The sequence below is a fragment of the Trachurus trachurus genome (assembly GCF_905171665.1).
Source record: "Trachurus trachurus genome assembly, chromosome: 5".
Classification (NCBI taxonomy): domain Eukaryota; kingdom Metazoa; phylum Chordata; class Actinopteri; order Carangiformes; family Carangidae; genus Trachurus; species Trachurus trachurus.
The window spans coordinates 32,764,612-32,788,022 of NC_139896.1; the positions used below are offsets into that span (position 1 = coordinate 32,764,612).

At 40.8% G+C, this 23,411-nt stretch overlaps 1 protein-coding gene across 1 annotated transcript; it reads left to right on the plus strand.

Annotated features, from left to right (window-relative positions):
- On the plus strand, positions 1-22,323 carry shmt2 (serine hydroxymethyltransferase 2 (mitochondrial)). The gene is made up of 12 exons (XM_083972108.1): positions 1-116; positions 7,678-7,869; positions 11,587-11,666; positions 12,451-12,651; positions 12,812-12,893; positions 15,604-15,726; positions 17,717-17,856; positions 17,980-18,142; positions 18,583-18,682; positions 19,474-19,629; positions 20,256-20,363; positions 20,545-22,323. Exons 1-12 carry the CDS (start codon positions 84-86, stop codon positions 20,670-20,672), a joined length of 1,506 nt encoding a protein of 501 aa, XP_083828234.1. The 5' UTR covers positions 1-83; the 3' UTR covers positions 20,673-22,323.
- Positions 22,324-23,411: the final 1,088 nt, after the last annotated feature.

Genomic DNA, 23,411 nt, shown 5'->3' on the forward strand with positions numbered 1-23,411 from the left:
GCCGTTGCCAACAACTTCAAACAGCTCTCTCGGAGCCGTCAGCTGCTTGTGCTGCCTCTTCCTCCGGCTAGACAACTGGAAACATGCTGTCCCTCGCTCTGAGACAAGTCACACGGGTTGGTATATGATTTAGTACACTTTTGAGTCAGTGTTTCCCTCACGGTGTTTCTCAGGAGGGTAGTTAAGGTGTCGTTTCTGTGCAGTTGAACCTTTAACTGTTAGCTAGCCAAACGCCAACGCAGCTCAGGGGGGATGCTAACGTTACAGTCAGGGGGAGGTTTATGTTCTCCACTTGTGCTGAGCAGGCGTTGTACAGTAAAAGTCACCAAATAGTGAGAAGACCGTTTGCAGAAGTTTTCTGTTGGCTTTGTTTTCTGTGCTGTCCGTGGTGCACTTTGTGAGCACTGACAGTTGTTAGCTAAGTTAGCCGATAAGCTAGCAGGTCAGTTATCAGCACGTTACATACCGTGGCTGCTGCTGCAGCAGCGTCCACGGCTCCACGCGATGATGCAACCACGGCTGCTCTGTTTCATCATGTGGGGAAATGGCAAGAAGCCCACGCATGTCTGCCGAACGATAAACTTTCAATTAAACCAGCGCCAATTACTAAAATTGAGTCGCGTCACTAAAACCACAAGTAGATTCATTTTACAGTAACTCAGGTGTACACAGTTGTGCTGTTTTGAACACAGGGGCTTCTTGTCACACTCAACTGTCTTGATGACCCCAGGTAGGCTGTGGAGAAGGGTCACAGACGATGACACGTTAACCAGTAATGAGTGGTCCTGCTCCCAATAACGTCCAAAGTGCAAAATGAGGCACGAAGCAAATATTAACTCCAACTTTAAGATTATTATGCAACAGATAAGGCGGCGGTTTTTTTTCCCAGACGTGGATAATAGTATCTCAGTGTCAGCAGCTTCTTGATTGTTGGAATATTTATGACTGTAGGGGAGCTGCAAGGATAATGTAATCTCTATTTTTATTAGGGTAATAGCCTATATAATACAGTTATTATACATGTTGTCAATGTTTGAAGTTCTGCTTATCTGTCAGTTTATTAGTCAGACTAATAGTGAAATTCTTCTATTTCATACTGTCTTTAGATAAGAGCATGGGCAAAATATTGAAACACCTTTCAGTATGAAATGCAGCAACAAAACACTTAACCCGTTTCAGTGATCATGCAGTCATTAAAGATTTAAATCACGCATTTATTGTCTACATTTACAGTATAATAAAGACCACTATGGACTGCAGGCTTAAATAATGCCTTCCAGTGCAATAGACACCTCGGACAGGATGTCAGTAATATTATAAGCTTTTCAAAGTTGTGATTTAATTACAGAGCCTCATTACCGTGAACTTTACAATGGGATCTGTTGTAATGGTTAGCTAATCATTTATGTTTTTATGTTTTTGGGTTCTGTGACTGTAAGATACAATTATTTTGTATCACTAAACTGATGCCCAATTATTTCAGGTCAGAGTTTAAGAAAAAGAAGAAAAGTTCATTTTATTAAGCAAGTTGTTTGATTAGCAGAGACATTGGGTTGATACAGGTGTTTGCAGGGGTTATGTTGAGAACCATTAATAGTCATGAACTAACAGAATTAAATGACCTATTTTGGAGATGGGGTGATGTTTCTTTGAAACAACTAGGCTATGCTAAGTGTGTGCCAAAAACATGTGGCATGTATTCAGACCTAGTTTTTTTTTTTTTTTTTTTAAGTCAGAGTCGAAGTTTCCTATTAAACTGGGTGGCTCACGTGCCTGCATGCTTTTCCTATTGATGCAAATTGGTTAAATGTGCATCCTCATTGAATTTCTAAAGGACTCACAAGACTGTCCTGTTTTGGGTCAAGGCATGTGGTGTCCTCATACAGTAGGTTCTGTAAATGTGAAAAAAAGATTTTATTCTCTTGCTTTTTTTTGTTGAGCATTATCTCAGTAAGTTTTTTTGGTTTGGTCCATCAATATGACCTGCTATCAGCAAAACTCAGCTTTTATAAAACAGCCATTCATCTGCTGCTGTTGATATTAATATCTGTGGAAAACAGATTGGTTTGGCCATTATTTTTGTTCTAAAATGGACCACCTCCTGCATTTATTAGATTCCTAAGACTCCAGTTAAGTCAATAAAAAAATAATTTCTAATCCCATTATGAAACCTTTCTGCCAGTACAAAGGGCAAAGAACCAAGGCTGTTTTTCAGCTGTTTCACACACTGTTTCTCTCTGACTGAGAGCATTTCTTTTTCAGTTTTTATCTATTTTTCTGTAAGATAGTCTATTTTCTTTTATCTGACTCTCTCTCTCTGTGTTATAGGAATAACTTAGTTTTGGTAGAGATTATGTCTGAATTTCACAGATGTTTTAAGTAGCCTACTGCTCGGATGTTTAAATTAACAACTTCTCATTAATTAGAGGACTTTTGAATATGCTTGATCTGAGATTCAACACACACCTTTTCAACATTTGAAGAACTTCTGAATACAACACGGCACATGATAACTGTAATGTAACAGTGCAGAGTGTGAATATCACAGAATGTAGCCTTAAAAGATTTTATATTTGGCAGTTTTATGAAAGATCTAGGGAAATGAGCTAAGATTCATTTCAGCAGCATGACGACATTAGAGAGCATATCTGCTGTACATCTTTATATACCATACCATACCAACTTTATTTATAAAGTACTTTAAAAACACAGTGGACCAAAGTGCTGTACAAAATTACACATAAAATATACAATCGGCATAAGACACAAAATGTACATAAACCGAAACAGAATAAAAACAATAAAAATAAAATGCATTAAAATAACAGACCTACTGTACTGTACGCTTAGGTAATACCAAAGCGTATATATAAAACCAATAAAATAATTTAAAGCATATCACATACTGTAAGAAAAAATTAGTCAAAAATAAATAAATAAATAATAGCAGATTAAAAGACATAAATTTAAACGGAATCAAAGGCAATGGAGAACAGGTGGGTTTTGAGGCGCTTTTTAAAAACATGCAGCGACGTTACTTTTCTGATGTCAAGAGGCAGGTCGTTCCATAGCTTTGGTGCCACAACTGAAAAAGTGCGGTCCCCTTTGAGTTTGCTTGTTATTTTGGGGACTTTCAGGAACAGCTGGTCAGCTGACCTGAGAGGGCGTGTAGGAGCGTATGGTTCTAACAGCTCAGCACAGAGGTATGGTGGGGCGAGGCCATTAAGAGACTTAAAAACAAATAAAATAATTTAAAAATGTATCCTAAAACGAATGGGCAGCCAGTGTAGCACGGTTAAAATGAGGGTAATGTGCTCACGTTTATTTATGCCACTTAAAAGTTGTGTGGCAGCATTTTGCACCATCTGAAAATTAGTTTTAGCTCACTAGTGTTTATAAGCACTGGAGGTCGGAGGTCACACAGTGAGCTTTATGATGCTTACAGATCCTTACTTTTTTAGGACTTGCTGTTCTGGACAGTAAAAAATATTAAATTGTCAGCACCAAACGTCCTTTTCCTTTTCAGTGTAGGCATGCAGAAAAACAACATTTGAGCGATGAGGTTTTCCTGCTTTAACCTGTTTACTGGCCTCGTGCCTAGCCACTGGTATTACCTAAGCGTACAGTACAGTAGGTCTGTTGTAATTGGACAAGGTGGAAAGTCAACAGGCTGATGTAACCAGGGAACTGGCATAAACTTAGACTGGGAGTATGAACCAGTGCAGACAGTTATCTTCTGCTGTTTTTACTTAGTATCAGTGCCGGACAAAAGTTTGGTTGTAAATGTTGAAAGTGCAGTACAATAAACAGAGGTTAACTTCACATAAAAGAGGCATCACCCATTACGGAAACTGATTTGTTATATGTCTTTGGGGTGGCACTGGCATATTAAATGTCACCCAGACACCCACAGATAAATTGTCAAGATGTTTTTATCCAATGATCTGGTTTCAGATGACACCCTGAAGACGGCCTGTCTGGCTTCATCACCTCCCACACTACAACCACAAAAGACTTAATTTAATGCTTAAAGACCCCAACTGTTGACACAAACTAACCTAATCATTTGTCTCAGGAGGCGTTCTTTAGCTTTTTAAGTTTAGTTTTATTCATTTAACAGCAGCAGAACAGAAAGACTGTCGGCACTGATTCATGGCTTCATTTTTTTTTTCTTGGGAATGATTGCTTGGAGCTACACTGACACAGTGAAACATGGCAGCTACTAACTAAAAAATGTCAAGTGTTCCACATTTCCTGACTTGCTTAAACACAAAACACACCAAACTTTCAAGACTACTCAGACCTCAGATTAGAGCATAGTCTACCTCTACCATGTGGATTTTCTAAACCTTTCGGCCAAATGGACCCTTGTTAAAATGGTTAGACTGTATTTTAGCAGCCCAAATTTGCCTTTAGGTGACCCTAACAATATTATGGAGTGCAGGAAATCCGAGTTATGTATTTCTAGTTTAACACACTGTCTACTTGACAGGGATATGGAGGGGGTTGTGGGCACAGATGCAAGAGAGGCCCTGAGCCCTGCCAGGCTTTACCTTGATAATATGACAAGTATAATTCACAGCATGCACCAAGACCTATTGAGACATCAGTGAGCCCAGTGTAGGGCTCTTTCACCATCTTCTTCTCCACTACATAAAGTGCTGTGGAAATATTATAGCATAAAAGTAAATGTATCGTTCCACTGCCCACATTTCTTGAAAGACTGCTGGCATCGCTTAAGTCTCTTGATTGTCACCCTGACAACCCTTTGACCCAAATAGAGTGGAGCGGCTTTGGACTCTGCCTCCATCCCTTCACGCCTCTTCACCCTATCCAGATTCTTTCAGTCTAGTGTCATCCAGACTGAATCACAGGGCAATTTGTAACGGACAGCCCTACTATTAGTCAGCGACAGGGAAAGAGCCAACTGTGTGTCAGGCTGACGGATGCTGTTGCCCTGTTGACACTTCTTCTCTTCCACCTTACATATCTTTTTTTTTTTTTCCTTCACTGTGTCTCCTCTCCAGAGCCTGCTGTTTTCCTCACGTTACCAGGCTGATTGTTGTTTGGTATAGCCACTGATGGACAGCAGTCATCTGTAAAATTGACTCGCTTCGGGAGTCGCCCCAGGAAACGGACAAAACTAGTATTAATGAAAAGATTTTCTGTCTTCCAGCATCTTCTTCTTCTTCTCTGCTGTTGTTCGTTGGGCACACAGATGTTTGACAGGAAAGGCAAACTGCCAACAATTAACTTATTATTGTCATCCAGCGCATCTGCGACTGCCATTATTTTGTGCTCAGCAGCAGCACCTAGGTTGATGTGGCCTATCCCGCCCCCTTTTCTCGCAGCAGAGTTTTCATCAAGTTCACCTTCAAACGACAGCATAATCTGTCGCCTAAAAATAGTCCCGCTGTGACATATTTGGTGCTTGTATCTTGGCTCTTACTTTTCTTGGATCAGTTTATCTTGTGTTTATTAATTAATCTCCCGTAATGATCAGGGCTGCGAGATGAGGCAGGGAAAGCAGAGAGGTAGACCACAGGGACTGACCTGTGTGCGGTTTTGCTTAAGCCCAGAGCTGTCCCGTTTGGATGTTGTCATGGTATTGATGATGGGGATGGCAGAATGAACTAATAAAGATGTCACATGAGCGCTACTTGGCTGGAGAGTGCTGAGCAGCATAGGGTGGCATGATGGGGACAGGAGGATGGGAGAAGGGAAGCAGGGATGAAGGTGGAAGCACAGAGGAGAGGGAGGGAGCGGCCCCCCCTTTGTCTGTTTTGCAGTCGTCAGTTGCGCTCTAACTATGGCAGCAATGTCTTATGTTGGATTTTTTTTCCCCGTGGCTGCTTTCCCCGGCCCCAGTGTGTCCCAGCAGAATCCCAGACAGCGAAGGACAGTTCCCGTCAAGATTTAATGACCCGTATGATTTCTCAGCGAGAAGCGTGTCCTCAGAGGCAGCCCGACCTGTCTCCCCAGGCTCTCATCTCCTCCAGAACCCTGAGGAAGGGGGCCCTCCCCCCCCCCTCTCCACCAACACCCACTGCCACTGGTGACAGAAGGCCAAGGTAGAGATTGTTAGAAATCGGCCATAAATGTGCCAGTCGCCTCCCCTGGTGTGTCACCAGTGTCCCCTCTGCCAAAGTCCCCTCTGTCACTCGCGGGAGCTGAGAGAGTACAGAGGATGGGAGAAAAGGCGATGGGAGTAGATAAACTACCTTCAAGCTACTTCTGGGAATAAGCGGTCCTCTAAACTGTCTATTTTTAACAATAGATGTAAAATAGTGAGGCTGTGGTTGTTAATTTTTGCTTGCAGAAAAGACTCCCCATTTAGTGTAGCATTCATTACGCTGCCCAACTTTCACATTCATTGTTTTTGTCAAAAGATTAATTGCCCAAACATTTTTCATACCACATGGAACAAGCGTAAATTGCATTTTTTTTGTCTTATGGGTGTCCTCAGCCAGTCCTAAGTATTGTGTTAATTGGTTTTTAATGGTGCTATTAAAGGGAGGTTGTCCCTCACACCCCAGCACACCTGTATAGATGATAACCATAGGTTGGCTGTGGTGGGATTGATCTCAACACAAAGTCATCATCATTGTTGATTAAATGACGGTGAAAGAGCCAATTTGTTCCAAGTGCAATCAACCGTTTAAGTTTTTTTTTTGTTTTTTTTACCTCTACATTTTCTCACAGACTGTACTCTCTCTGCTGATTGGGTTTCTATAGAGAGCTTGTGCACTGAAGGGCATGAATACAGCTTTTTAATTGTCTCTATACTGAGCATCTAATCTACACCCAGCCACACATAGTGCAGAGTTATCATACAGTATGTGCGCACACACATTAACGGTATATTATTGTATTGTTATTTAACTTGGGGGAAAAAAATAGAAAAGAAACAGCCAGTGGAAATTATATAGATTCTGCACACTCACATGATCAGACATTGCAGCAGCAGCAGCAGCAGCAGCAGAAGAAGAAGAAGAAGAAGAAGAACTTCCCAGCACCAGTCCAGATTAGATAAGCAGGAAGTGCTGAATCTGTTCTCTGTATGCCTCCTTTGGTACACTGAGGCTGTAAAAGTCAGTCCCCCAGTTTGTGGAAGTGCTGATAGAGGCATAATTGAACAACCATGCTGATTATTGATATCATGCAAACATGCCAGCTTCTAATTATACAAGGCTACATATTTGAGTGTATGAGGAATAGAATGAGGGTAAGAAACTAGAAATGTCTATTTTTACATGACAAATCAGGGTGTCACTTTAAGTATGCAAACTGAACAAATACTTGATGTAAATAAATGTCATTCATATGGCTGAATTGCCATATGAACAATTTTATTTGTGTATATCTTTACATAGACACCCCCCCCCCCAAAAAAACAACATCATCAGCACCAAAAATCTTGCACATGCAGCCCTTAATGTCATCCTACTAGTTTTATAGTTTTTAATATATATGTACTGTATAAATGTATCATAAAAGCTGTGGTGATTTGAATTGCTGTTGCAAGAGTTTGGTGAAGTAGCAGAGTCTGCAGATTTGTCTGAAGAAAATCTTCCCCACATGCAGTGCAACGACCCAGTGCAGTGTTCTTTATCCTTTGTCTGTATCGCCCCTGTTCCATCTAACCCCAAACTACCCTTTCAACCTCTCTGTACATAGCCGCTGTGCCAGAGAGCCGCAGTCCGTCTCAGTGCACGTGGGCAACAGTCCCATGCTGCTACAAGAACAGTGGATGAAGACCGTCCGTGGACTGGCCAGGAGAGCCTGGCTCAGGACGACCCTGAGATGTGGGATCTGCTGCTGAAAGAGAAGGACAGGCAGTGCCGAGGCTTAGAACTCATCGCATCTGAGGTAAAACATTTCAAACAACTAATGGATTTTGTTCTTTAAAAAAAAAAAAAAAAAAAAATTGTGTGTGTTTTTGCATCATACTACATGCTACACATACTACACGTTCAATTTAACAATTTGCACTGCAGAGAGAACAAAACTGGTGTGCAAAAGAAACGGGGAGCATATCCAGAGCCCTTCGGATCAACTTTTTATACCTTAATTCCTCAGTCAGGGACATGGTAGCTGATTGATTGATTGATTGATTGATTGATTGATTGATTGATTGATTGATTGATTGATTGATTGATTGATTGATTGATTGATTGATTGATTGATTGATTGATTGAAACCTTTATTTATTCAAAAAGTGCCATGTCCATGGGTCAAAGTGTCAAGTCTGTGAGCAGTGGTCTGATTTTTTTTTTAAAGATACTTTGCTATTAAAATTTAAATAGTGTTTCATTCATTCTGCCTTTACCAGAGTGTGATGAAATAACTTACATCATTTTGTATAGATTGGTTTGATTTGTGAAACACAGGTATGATGTAAGTTTCTGTCTGATTGAACAGCGCGATTAGTACTGTATCTGTTCAGCTGCTGTCAGAATTGACAGAAAATACTTTATCAGTGATTTATTAGGGCTCATTCAATACAGTATGTACACCACAACAAGGACAATAAGTGATATGGGCCTGGCATTTAAAAATTAAATAAAAGTTTATATAAATTAAATATATATTTTCATATATTCTTTCACTGATTTCTAGTTCTAAATCCCCATGTTTTTCAAGTTTTCAGTTGTCTGCTAGGACAGTCAAACTTTGACCTCCTCCTTACTCTAGCATACAGTGCATAAAATGGATATAACTTCAACAAAATCAAGATTGTGTAACTTTTGAGGAGCAGCGGCTACAGCAGCCTCTGCAGCCACAAGTGGTTATTGCAGGACACATCGTACACAACAATCTTCTGTTCAGCTTCTGTTAGTCTGAGTGGCCAAGTCTACTGGAAGCAGCGCTACCCTAGAAGATCGGCCCTCAGCTCATCTGACTGACCAAAAACATCTCGGTCCACAGCAGTTGTCTAGCAGTTGCCTCTGCCATGATGTCCACACTAAGAATATTAATGTTACTAATATTAGCTTGTTCTTATAGATACCCAACGGCCCATAGTTATTGATGTGTAACATTAGTGCTATAAAGCATGACATAATTCTGACAGGAGATCGGACAGTCTCAGCCCAAGTTACATAGAAGTTCTGCTCAGAGAGAGTGTGGAAAGAGGCACCATTCTCTCTATTACAAGTCAGTGTACCAACACAATTATTTTGAAGCTAGTATTTTAAGATAAGATAGTTGCATAATGTTGCTTTAATAAAGAACCTGTTCAAATAACCATTATTATTCACCCACTGACCCAAACTGTGCACAGTGTGCTGCAAATTATTCTTGGCTTGAATGACTTGCAGCACATTTTTGTGACTGTTTGTTTTCACTCCAAGGCTGGATGGTGTGAAATGGGGAAATTTAACTATTCAAGGGAGCAGACAAGGTTTTATCTGGCATTGTTCTTTCTCTCTCCCCCTGTTTCCTCTTCACCACAGTAGTTGTTCAGTGGAGTATATCAGCCCCCTCTCAGCACAAAGCCTGACCACTCTGCTGTGAGATAAAGCTGATATCTTCATCCTGCCTCCTCCCCACCTCATTCTGCAAGGCACACCACAGTGCAGCTCCGGCAGGGCAGACATACATTTTCTCACACGTACTCTCACGTACACACATGTACACACTTCAAGACACTGAGAGGCAAACACATTTCCTTTTCTAATATATACACAGTCGTCAGCATGACAGACGGACGCTGCAGAAAGCTGTTACTGGAGCTGTTATCTCCCTTGATCTTCTCTTGGCTCCCAGGTGAAGCATTAGCATAACTACACACACAACACACACACACTCCACCACTCCCACAAGGGAGAGAGTGGAGACTGTAGGTGTTTGTGTGCTATCTGTCAGACCCTATTACTGGCCACTTGGATAATATATTGTGTTAGAAGGTCGTGTCAAAGTGGTATCCATCAGCAGCTATACTGTTGGAGCAGCACATTTGTGTATATGCAACAGGTTGTTGTGTCAAATTCTATTTGTTTTGTTCAATACCACCAGCACTGGGTCAAGCTTTAAACCCACACCCAATTTTATTTCCTTTTCCCCTCCTCCAATCATTAACTATGATTATCTAATATGGTAAAAGCCATAACATCCACTCCTGTGCCATATTCCCCAAATTGTGCATGTGTCCCAGAGAAGGCTTACTGTAACTTACTGTAATTTGAATTATAAGCTCTAATGCATGAGTATGATATTTTGTAAATGCCAGATACAGTATATATATGGAATTATTGTTGAAATTAGAGCCATAGCCCATGATAATTTGGATTACTGATTAATTTACTGATTATTTTCTAGAATAATTTTCAGGTCTTTATGATGTCTATACACCAATCAGATCTCGTCAAATTGCTGGACAAACCAAAACCCAGTGGCATAAAAGTTTACTGTCACCTAAGATGCACGTAAAATGAAAATCATCATGTTTGAAAAACAACTTAAAGGGACAACGAGGAGTTTTGGAAAAGCGAAGCGTTTTCACACAACATTTATGAGCCTCCGCGCGCACGGTAAAATTCTTTGACCGGCGCAAGACCGACTCATGTTTTCATTCATCAAGAATTAAAGTCAGAGGTTCAAAGAGGTTCAGATACCGTCGTAGTTCCGATCATAAACGGCGATTCAGCGGCGTTATTCTCATGACTCGCCACGAAACCGAAAGTAAGGAAACACTGGTCGGCTCGCCCAGCATCTCCGCCACCACTAATAATAACAAAATAACGATAGAGACAAAACGATATATTTATCGAAAATGGGCCCATTAACAAGTGTGGGTAACGTAGATTCATCCACATTAATATGAGACTTTTTTATTGTCGCAGATTTTTCGTTCTGCCGATGGAGAAACTCCTCGTTGTCCCTTTTTTTAAAGTTTGGTTCTTGTGCTAAAAAGTTTTTTTTTTTTTTTTTTTTTTTTTTAACAAAATAGTTTATTAAAATGTTACATTTGCTGTTCATCAACTTATCGATTTTAAGGGGAAGTAACTCTAATAGAAATACAGAAATAGGATCATGATTCATCAGTCAGATTACAACTGGTACATACTGTAATTGGTAATAAAACAGAAAACAACCAATAAAGAAAATCGCAGGAATGAGTTGACTGAAATCAGGGTACTAAAATGAATCGGTGCCCGAGTCCTATATTGGTTATTGGTATTGTTTATTTAACCTGTCGTTTTCACCCTCCAGCACAAAATATAAACAAAGAACCTTTGGGAATGATTGCACTCTTTTTGCAGCAAACCAACTCACAAAAAATGTGTTATTTGAGAAACGCATCACGAAATGATTAAAAAAAGGCCACACCAACATATCTCAGCATGTGCAGAAAAGTTTATTACATTATCTTGTATCCTCCAGCAGCGAGGGGGATAAGCATTGTAAAGTGCAGACTGTTAGTCTATGGAAGTCCAGAGGTTCAATATTGTAATGATTGCCTTTAGCTGGAGGGGGATTTCTCACTATCACTTAACAGACTTTAATTTGCCGTCCTTGTCCCTTCTGTCCACTCACGCAATTGATCTGAGTGTGTGTTTGCTTTTGTGTGTGTTCCCACCACAGAATTTCTGCAGTCGAGCCGCTCTGGAAGCTCAGGGCTCCTGTCTGAACAACAAATACTCGGAGGGCTACCCAGGGAGAAGGTGAGTGCTTATGCAGCCACACCCCAGCTTATTAAGGTGGTTGATATTTTCTGCTTCAGGATACGTGTCACAAATAAACGCACACACTGATATTTACTGTTTTCTCTAGCTTGTGCTATTACTGTAAAGTACATGCCAACCACACAGCTAATAATCCACAGCCTTTGCCAAAGAAAATTCCCGAGGGGAAACATTGAAAAAATTTTGTGCCTGGCTGATAGTTGCACATTTTCTATTTTCTGTTTTCCCATTTTCTATTATTTCCCTTGGATAATACAAATTTATCAGCAGCAAACAGGGGAGATGATATGTTTTGAAAAACCTCTCATTTAATGCCTGAATTACAAGCCATACAAAAATCTCCCTCCCTATGAATATGTTCAGTTTTTATTTTCTTCCCACATCCTTCTTAACTACCGTTTTACTCTTGAATGTAATGATCCAAAAAGGATTATCTCACCGAAAGAGTGGCTTGCTCATAACCATCTGTTGCTCCTTCATCTGTAATTCCACTGAAGAGCTTTGATGAGCTTTTCCACCTAGATCTGTGGTCAATTTAAACATTTATCACATCTGTTCTCCATCTTAATGACCTAACCTGCCTTCTGTATTTTTAATGCATGCAAGGTAACAGGTTTTGTTGAGATTATAGATACATTCAAGTTACTTGCAGGGGTTATGCTTCCGCTAATAATGGCCAAAGTGTTTTCATTTATAGACGATCTTGTCTTGTCTTGTCTCTTTTTTTTTTCCTCTGAAAACCCTGTGACCCACACACCCACAGATACTATGGTGGAGCAGAGGTGGTGGACCAAATTGAGCTGCTGTGTCAGAAGCGAGCCCTGGAGGCTTTTGACCTGGACCCGGCTCTGTGGGGCGTCAACGTCCAGCCATATTCCGGCTCACCCGCCAATTTTGCCGTCTACACTGCGGTGCTCAACCCCCACGACCGCATCATGGGCCTGGACCTGCCCGACGGAGGACAGTCAGTAGTCAGACTTATTTTAACACTAGTATGGACCTGAGGAATAATAAAAAGTTGTCTTTTCTGTCACGTCTACTATAAATCAATTAATGTGCAAAGTAATATAACTGAGTGCTTGACTCTTTTTCTGTTTTTCTTCATATTTATTTTGTCAACACAGTTTGACCCATGGCTACATGTCCGATGTAAAGAGGATCTCGGCAACCTCAATCTATTTTGAGTCCATGCCCTACAAGCTAAATGTAAGTACAGACCCCCACTGACAATATCAAGTAACAAGTGGAGACATTAAACAAGACACCAGGTTTCTTAGAAATGTTGAAGAAAATTGATGGGAAAGGAGGCGACAACACTAAAACATGTAAAAGCGTTCTGAAAACTGTGCAGCAGATGCAGATTAAATCATATTTATACATAGTATAATATAAGAAACCGCTGTAGGCTTCTACGTTTGTGATCATCATCCAATGATTCATTAGAGGTGTTCAGTGTTGTTGTTGCATTGTTGGTTAGAGTTGTCCATGTGCCAGTGCTGCTGCAGTCTGCTCAGATGTCTGAGATGTTTTGCTTGATGTTGCTTTCAGTGGTGTGACCTGTCATCTCTGCTGCTATCTAGATTGCGTTGGCATTTATAGACAAACCATAAACTGCTTGGTTTACAAAATGGGAGAAAATTGTTAATAATCAGACCAATCCAGAACGGGCCAGTCCATGTAGAATAATGGCTGCTTACAATAAACACTATAACAATGTTATATTTCTGCCATGATGCTGCGAGTGTTTTACACACTACTGTCAGTCAGCTTCATCAGGCCATATCAAATCTGAAGATCTGTAGAGAAATTGGTTAATTTTAAATCAAGTGTAAAATCAGTGTTTTTCTTTTAATTTCTGTTGCAGTAATTTTCTGAAATAATGAGGCAAAAAGGGCTAATTCTTCTACAAGAATATTTTTCATACACAATAACAAATGAGTGACAGTATCTTCATTGAAATAAATAGAAAAAAGAAGAAACCCTGCCATTCTGCTTCCTCCCCTACACCATGCAGTTTGGGCTCATTGTCTAAGGCCGGGTTCGGACTACACGATTTTTTGGTCTTTCCAGTGGTCACCATGTCAGATTAAACGATCACAGTGGCATAAATTCTTGGCGTGTCTTGGTCGTGAGACCAGCAACACTACAAGTATGACCCCGACCAAACATCGATCAAGACCGATCACGACCCTGCGTGACTTCATGGGCCGTAGGGGAGGCATCACAACAAACTGTCAATCATGGTTTCTATAGCGCTGTGTGTGATGTGAGCAGTCTTTTGCTCAGACACATAAAGAAAAGTAAGAAAAAAAACGATCATGGAGCTGGTCCTGGGTCTGTTGAAGAGGACAGTATGGACTGTAGTTCATGAAGTATGTTAACGAATGTGTACACCTCAAAACCATTAACTTGCATTGCTCACATTAAGCATGCACCTTCACTGTGTGTAAACAGTACGTCAGAGCGTTCTCTCATCCTATTGGTCAACATCAAGATTCATGTCGTAGGAGATGTGAGACTAGGCGAAGAAATGCAAAAAAATTCTAACGCGCTTGACTTCAGGGTGTCATAGAGCGTCCTAGATGCAAAATCGCTGTTCGTCAGTTATGTTACACGACACATCCGTTCGTTGTTCCCGATGTTCATAATCAGGCCTGAAAATTGGCCTGAAATCATGTAGTCTGATCCTGCCTTAACTCAAGGAAGCATCAGTCCATCAGATGCTCACTGGCAGGTTCTTGCCAACAGAGGGACTTGAACTCATTTGTTTGAACTGATGTATGGCTACAAGTAGTCTTCTCACAATATAACCATAGACTCTTATTAATACAGCAATTGAAATGCTGCTCCCCACAGAATGAAGATCTATGATACCTGAGACACTCAGATGTGACAAGCTGTGCTTCAAGTCAACATGTAGATAAGATCAACGTTACATATGAGTGTGTAGTGTTTCATTCTTTGAGTCATAGTTGCATGGCAGTGTTGGTAGCGGCTGATGGATGGCCATGAAAGTCTGCATTTCCAGACCTGCTGATGTATGGTCTGGCAGGACCCCTCTGCGAGAGAGATAATGGGAAATCGACAGGCTGGCCAGCACCACTGGCTCTGTCTTCACAATGAGCAGCTTGATGGAGTGAGGGGCCATCCATAGATGTGCTCTGGAGATGGGAGATTATCAGGTTGTCTAAATAAAGCTTTGCCTCCTTTTCCCTCTTCTTTTTCTCATCGGCATCTTCCTCATTCTCTGTCCCCTTTGTTTTTTCTGCTCCATCGTGCTTTTTCTCTCCCCTGCATTGTTTCTCCTCTCCGATGTGTGGAGGAGGAAGGTTTGTAAAACTTGCGATTCAGGCACAAGCCACTGGACATCGAGCTCGTCCTGCTTGACTCTATTTCATGCGACTCTGAAGTACACCGTCTGAACAATGGGTTGTCTAGCATGTCTCTGAAATGGCTCAGTTCAATGAGCGGAGCAGGAAAAGTCTCCAAACCTACCTCTAATCCGTCCAGCCTCATCACACCAGTCAAGTAGATCTCTGAAAGGCTGAATAAGGATAAGTGGGAGTGCAATTGCAATTACTGCAATTGCTCCATATCCCTCCATGATATGATAGGTTGAAATGCCTCCCTTAGATAAATTCCTTCCACTTTTAAGGTAGCCAAAGTACTTCAAATGCAGCTACTTCAAATGGGCTTCAAATGGAAAAAATCTCTCTTCCGTACTGATATGTTTTCTCTTGATCCTCAAGATATCCAATGGTTTTTTTCATCCTCCCGTGTTTCTTTTTTTCCCCTCCTCTTGACCCTTACTCTCCCTCTAATATCCTCATATTCCTCCTCCATTTTCTCTTTATCCTGTCCTCTCTGCCTCTTCACTCTCTTTCTCTCTCTCCTCAATCTGTCTCACTCTCTGCAGACTGCTACAGGACTCATAGACTACGACCAGCTGGAGATGACGGCCAAGCTGTTCCGGCCCAAGCTCATCATTGCTGGCACCAGCGCCTATGCCCGCCTCATTGACTACGCCCGCATCCGGAAGGTGCATGGATAACTCTGTATATTCAATTCTATCCGCAGCTTGGTTTCTCCATTTATCATCCCACATTACTGTAGGAAAAGACACACCAGCTTTTGTTCTCTTATTCAAAACTCAGTCAACCTTCTCCACTCGACTGTTACCTGCGTCCCGTAGTCAGACCTAGGAAGGATTACTTCCAAACATATCTTATCTTTTTTTCTTAATTTCTATCCCTGAGTAGAGATCTTTGTCCGCTCCAAATACAGAGGATTTGCTTTTAAAACCTCAACACTTCCAAACACAAGCCAGTTTTTCGGGTCTTTTCACCCTCGTACACAACAACACAGATGCTGTCTTCCTCTCTTGCCTACTCAACCAAACCAAACATGGACACTCGCTCTGACTCACACACACACACAGCATACACAGCACCAACTTTTAACCGCACACTTCACTGCCCTCTTTGACAGTGCACAAGAGGCCTCTTTATCTGTTTTGTTATACCCACCTGCTGACTCACTTCATTCACTCCATGACTGCTTCCCTTTGTTGCACGGCTCCACTTTAGCTAGTACCATCAGATGGAGTGTCCCACCATTACAGGGCTGTGTTTTTATTAAGCACCATAACTACTTTGCCACTAGGCCTGAAGTGGGGCCATATTTTCCCCCTGGCATGTCTCTGTGGAACTGTTCACTGTTTTATGGCAGAATCTGCCGGGCCGGGCGGCACTCCAGATTTTCAGTGTTGTGTTACCTAGATTGAAGCAGCCCCCCTCCACCCACATAGGAAACTTGTTTCACTATCAGTGTTCATCAGCTACTGCACGTCACCCTCTTGTGTTCTTAACCCCCTCCAGTAACCCTGCCCCCCCCCACCCCCCCTGCCTTTTAATCTAATAAACATGTGCTGATCCAGTTTAGATAGAGGAAGGGAGATTGTCATGATAATGCATATTAATTGGAGCACTAGAAAGATTGTTTACTGCTCTGATCATTCGCCAGCGAGTCATTTGCATGTTTGTGAGCTATTTATTGTTTGTACCTTTTTTTTCAATAGATGCTGGCAAGAGACATCAAGTATTTATTGAATTATGCTGTAATATTTTTTGGCCTCTGAAGAATGCTGAAGAATCTAATTGCACGAGCTCCCATGTGAAATATCTGTGCTTTCAGACGATAGGTACCGCTAACAGATGTACAGTTGCTTATCAACTTAACTGTGTGCGCGTGTGCCCAGTCACATGAAAAGCATTACACATTAGGGTTACTGATGATACAGACTGATGCAAGTTGAATTGTGTATCTAGTAAGTTCTAGTAGAGAAGTGTACATCAAATCAATGCATATACAAATATAGTACACATTTTCACTCTTACAGGACTTAATGTTCAAAATTAAATAGTGACAAAGGCTGACTGCCAACTGGGGGGGAGGGTGTCACCAATATAGAATCTATTTCTACCGTATATTGGATTGACGTTACAGGAATTGTTTTTTTTAACATAGTCTCACACTTTATAAATACTGAGCAAACTGAAAAGGTAATTGAAGAGGTTTTCATGGCCAAACAGTGGAATGCTCTTAGCTCGCCAAGTCAGTCACTTGGCCTCAGTTCAACTGAGCTTATGTCTCACTCGCTGAAGATCAAACTAAAGGCAGAAAATCTCCTGAAACAAGGTGGAAGTGAGGAGGGCTAAAGGTGTTGTAGAGGTGTTAGACTTGAGGCAGTTCATGGCTGCAAAGGATACAACTAAATACAAAGAGCAGCTTCACCAAACCTTTCTGGATGCAGACATCTTCACATTTATCTGAGACACAGCACTTTAACCTCACAATCATAGATCCAACTTAACGAAAAGTGTCTCACATCCCCCGAGGCTTGACTGCCTGCACTGCAGTATTTTAGTAATGTCATGATTTTGGATTTTATACTGAAAAAGAATTAGAAAACTTCCTGCCATAAATTATACATTTGAATCCTAATTTTCTGTTTGCTCTCTCTCTCCCAGCTGTGCACTGACATTAAGGCCTACATGCTCGCCGACATGGCCCATATCAGTGGCCTGGTGGCGGCCAAAGCTATCCCCTCTCCCTTTGACCACGCTGACCTGGTCACATCTACCACACACAAATCCCTCCGAGGAGCCAGGTAAGGAGGACGGACATGAGGCAGGGACAAATCAAATTACAAGGGGATGAAACCTTGTTTGGGTTTTCAAGAAAAACAAAAAGGTTGAAATGCTGTGTTGGTGAATGGCTGTGTTTTGTCCAGGGCCGGCCTCATCTTCTACCGTAAAGGCGTTCGCTCGCTGGACAAGAAGGGGAAGGAGATCATGTACGACCTGGAGGACAAGGTCAACTTCTCCGTCTTCCCCTCCCTGCAGGGCGGACCTCACAACCACGCCATCGCCGGTGTAGCTGTGGCACTGAGACAGGTCAGCACAACACGCCAACGCCCAGTTTCAATGTAGAAGTAACTAACTTTATTTGTATTGACGTTACGCTTTATCACCCTGGTTATTTCCTAATAAGATGCTGATAAGTGGTGAATCACATGAAAGCAAATCTTACCACTCAGATGCTTTGGCACAACTTGAACAGGATGAAGCTACTGAAATGTAATCTGTCCAAGAGGGTGGAACAGCAGTATCTTTCATTTGCATCAAATAAACTTCTGCTGTACTTCGATCCCGTGGTTAATCATTGTCTTTAAAGAGTTATCAGAGGAAATTATTAATATTTTTCTTCCTAAGATGCAAAGGGAATGGACCTTTTGAATTAAACAAAATGACAAGTTCATATTGTAGAAAATAGTTTTCTTGAATTGATATCTTATGGATTAGCTCAGCTCACTCTATCATTTATGTGTCACCAGGCACAGTCCCCCATGTTCAAGGAGTACATCGTCCAGGTGATAAAGAATTCCAAGTCTATGGCTGCAGCTCTGCTCAGCAAAGGCTACACCCTGGTATCAGGTAATCTAACTTGTATTTAAACTTCCTTTGTTTTTTGAGACACTGGTCATCGCTGCAGAGAAATAAAGAAAAATGTCCTGTCACACAAATGCAAATTACACGGCAGGGGAAAAACAAATGCATTTAAATTGATGATGTGCAAATGGGGAATTGTCAATAAAACTGCCTCATCAGTCAAGAAAATGAAACCTTTTCTGGTTGTGACGAGTGAATACTTGAATCTTGTACTGTATTTAATGTGCTGGCATCAGCTTTAAAAAAAAAAATGTATATAGTATCCACTGTGTGCCAATTTTGGAGTATGTAGGTTGTGATATTGTTTAGCTGCATTGCATTATGCAGGGATATGTTTCTGTTAATCAGCCTTCCTACACTGATATAAGAAGGGTGGACGAAATAATAGAAACCTCTATGTAATGGAACAGCTTAACAGACCATGAACTGCATTAGCTGCCAGTTCTTTATATAGGTACACCCTCAGTACCTAGCGTAGAGTGGAAATCTGGTATTTGAAACATGTAGATGTGAGCTTAGACATGGACAGATGGATGTGAACCGTGAAGAGGTGAAGCATCTGAGGTCCTGACACTACACCAGCCTTCAGTACCGGTAGTTTGGCTTCATCATTAGTTGTACACAGTTTCATATCATATAGTTATCAAATCCAGTAGCATTACCTCACCCATCTAAAAGTGAAGTTGAGATTGTCGGATCAAAGGCTTATAAGTGAAGTGTTTGTGTCCACTCTCCTGCTCTTCAAAAGTTTTTACAAGGCATGCTGAATATTTCAGGTGGAACCGACAACCACCTGGTCCTGGTAGACCTGCGGCCTAAGGGCATCGACGGAGCTCGAGCGGAAAGGGTGCTGGAGCTCGTGTCAATCACCGCCAATAAGAACACCTGCCCTGGGGACAAGAGCGCCCTGACCCCTGGTGGCCTCAGGCTAGGTATGGACCAACTCCACATTAAACTACACTTACAGTAGCTTGGCTTCTTCATATAGTTCTTAAAGGTTTCATCAGAAATCAAATACAGAACAAGAAAACAATGTTGATCGGTATGTCCAAACACTTTCATATCTCATACTGTGTTTTTTTGTTAACATCCTTTTCACTTGATCTTTTTTGACTTAGTTATTCAAAATCTAGTTCTGCATATGGAAATTAGTCAGCCACCAATTAAGCCACAAGCACTGAGCAAATCATGATTAATTAAGTGTGTTTGGCTTTTTAATCATCTTCCAGGAAGTTCAAGAGCTCCACGTCTACACTGCCACATTTTTAGCTTTATCTTAAGGCGAGGTATTTTACCCACAGTACAATGCTCTGCACTTATCCCTGTCTGACTTGGACTGCACCTATTTCGACCCACTGACTATCAGCATAGTGTGTGTGACATGTCTGGAGTCTGCAGCTTCATTACTGAAATCTCAAGATACTTCAGGTTGCTTGTTCCCAAAAAATGGGGGGAAAAAATGAATAACAATCAGATAAACTGCCAAAGTAAAAGGAACAAATTGCAGATCTTTACTTTTTACATCAAGTAGTGAGATTTGTGTTGTTCTATGTCCCAGGTGCTCCAGCCCTGACCTCCAGACAGTTCAAAGAAGCAGACTTTGTGCAAGTTGTTGAGTTCATGGATGAGGGCTTCAAGATTGCCTTGGATGTCAAGAAAAAGACAGGTAAGCCTTTATGTGAGATGGGAGATTTATTACAGTCTAGCATGGTGGTTGGGAAGAACGTGTCAAAATTTTGTGGTCCTTTTTATTCAGTTTCTTTTTTTTTTTTAGAAAGTTGCAGCATGTTGTATGTTCTGTATGGAGGACCAACTATTTTCCCTCTGCTTTTGCTTGTCTTCTCCAGCAAAGCTCCAGGACTTCAAGAACTTCCTTCTTCAGGACCCAGAGACCGTTGCTCGCATCGCTGAACTGCGGCACCGTGTTGAGGCTTTTGCCAGGCCCTTTCCTATGCCAGGCTTCCATGATCATTAAGCCAGTCAATATGGAGTCAGGGGGCTGAAAGCCAGGTAGTAGAAAGCTGGTTGAGCAAAAGTGTGTAAGGAGAGGGGAGATGTCACGTGGTTGGTGCCTGTAAATTGGGATAAATCTTGAGTTCCCTTTTTTTCAAATCAGATCTGGGAAACAACATTTTTATACTTATTTACAATCATCAGTCAATCTATTCTTGTAAAAACAGGGCCTCCATACTGAGGCAAAAGAACAATAAAATATCATACAGTTTTTCTTTAGAGCCTAAGAGCTTATTTTCTATTATATGTGAAGATCTTAACGCCATTTATTTTATGTGGGTGTGTGGGAGGAGAAGAATAACCAACATTTATTGGTGTCACAGACTGTTTAACTTGATTAAATGTATAATTAGTTGTAAGTAATGCTGAAGAGTCTTAACTAAAGTCACTAATGGAGATTATTATAGTCACATTGGAGATCTGTGCATGATAGTTTTCTACTCTCGTTTCCTGTTTATGAAACCAGGTACACAAGGAAGCTTCGTGATGTGAGAGGTTGTACTAATGCAATGTTGTGTTGGCCTTACATGACATTTTGGTGTGAGGGAGTTTGTTGTAAATCACACATTACCATATCTTTTTTTTTTTAAGTTACCTAGCTCCTTAACTTTATGGAAATTTGTGTAGCTATCTCCAAAGGGTCCAAGGATGATTAGTTGGTGGGTTAAGTAATCTTAACATCTTTTGATATATTCTAGTCCAACACTACCTGTGGTCACATACATTGTTTAAAAACATACCTCACACAGTGGAAACAAGAACCAAATATCTTAACAATATAATATGCCCAGCCTGTGTGAAAATCCAACTGTGTTGCTATTTTGACACTACTGTGATTGCATCATTTTTTTCTTCCAGTATTACCATAGATGTCATATTTTAATTGCTCTGTGTGTTGGTATGAGGGATCAATAACCAGCTGGCTTAATTAGAGAAATTTCAGATAATCTCATACTTCACTTCATGTGTTTACAAAGAGTATACTTTTCTATATCTTATTTAATAAGAATTACCTATGTAACTGCCAATGTTTTACATGTTTCTTTTGTCTAATACTGGAATCAATATAATTTATTGCTGTAGAAGAAAAATGATTTAAAGTGCAGTCTGTCTGATTTTACTGTCATTTATTACACCACAGTGTTCAGTCATGGAAACGAAGCAGATGGATTTGGACAAAGTGCAGTGAACATTTTCACTCCACTTTGTTTTGTACCTGGTTCACAGATGGTACTGTTGTCATTATCACTGCATCAGTGAGGAAGATTTCTGTTTGTGAAATGGTCTTACAGCACAATTGAGATAAAAGATGTTAGAAATGGTGTCATACTTTATTACTTTGCACAAAACACTGCTTCAAAAGTAGTTTTTTTTTTCATGGCCAATGGAGTAGACGTTTGCCAAAATAAACCATTAACTTTGTTACTATACGGTGTTCATAAATCCACTGTTTTCACTGTTGTCTGTTCTCATCTCTGATATGTTGTCAGCTATTGTACATCAAGTTTTAACTAACTGTCTTTTACATAACATTTTTATTTTACTAGCTGAAACCTAATAAAACCCAATCATTTATGCTGTGTAAGTGATATCAATAAACATCACCTCTCGCATACTGTCAGAATCAGTGAAGTTCAAAAAGCAAAGAAAGATGTCATTCTGTCAATTTTTTGGGGAGTAGTAAATCTTTAAACTATACAGTATACAGGATTGATTCATTGATGGATAATCATTTTTCTTTAAGTTGATTATTACTGGGGTTCTTTATCTGGCAGGGTTGGGATAATTTTTTAAATACTGAAAATCAGTTTAAGTTGTATTTTAGTATTGCATCCATTATTTTATTTACTGTATTCTTTCACTCCACATCACACTTTTTTTTTTTTTTTTACTAAACTTTTGTGAAAAAAGAATTTCTAAATCACAAGCTTGTATCTTATATAATACTGACCTTTATCACATTTCTTTTGTGTGTTAAGTGCACAATTCAACAACAAAGTAAATGCAAAGTTTAGTGATGACGCCTATGGTGTTTGGAAATGATGGAATTGATTTCTACTCAATAAACTTGGGAAACAATTAGCCAAACTAGGTCATGCTTCCTTCACTGGGTCTCAGTAAACAGTCCTTATGGCTGTATAGTGAACACCACATTCAGCCCTGCTGGTCAGCTACAGTGAGATAAGTTGAGGGCTAACCCTTTTTGACACCTTACTCCTCCAGCTGCAAGACAATTCAACCCCACCCTTCCTGATAGGCCGCCATATTTAAACCCTGTCCACATGTCTAGTCTCTGTTTGCCATGTGGCCTCTAGTGCCATAGTGAACTGTTCGCTACACAGCCAGACACTAGCACCAGGAGCTCATGTAGCATTTCACACTGAGCAGGCCCAAGGCACAAGTGAACTAAGCACCTGCTTGGGGCCCCGTGACTATTGGGGGGCCCAAAATAAAGATTTTTAGGGCCCCATGGAGGCTTGGGCCGGCCCTGCATTTCACAGAAATGTTTTTTTTTTTTTTAAGTATTTTCTGGGGGGTTTTGCGTTGACAAGACAGTAGACGGAGTGTAAAGGGCACACCTAGGGATTCGAACCGGACCCGGCTGCAGGGATGACTCGAGCCTCTGCATATGGGGTGCCTGCTCAACCCTTCAGACACGACGCCCGAAGTAATGATAACTTTATTTTAAGTCTAATGCAGA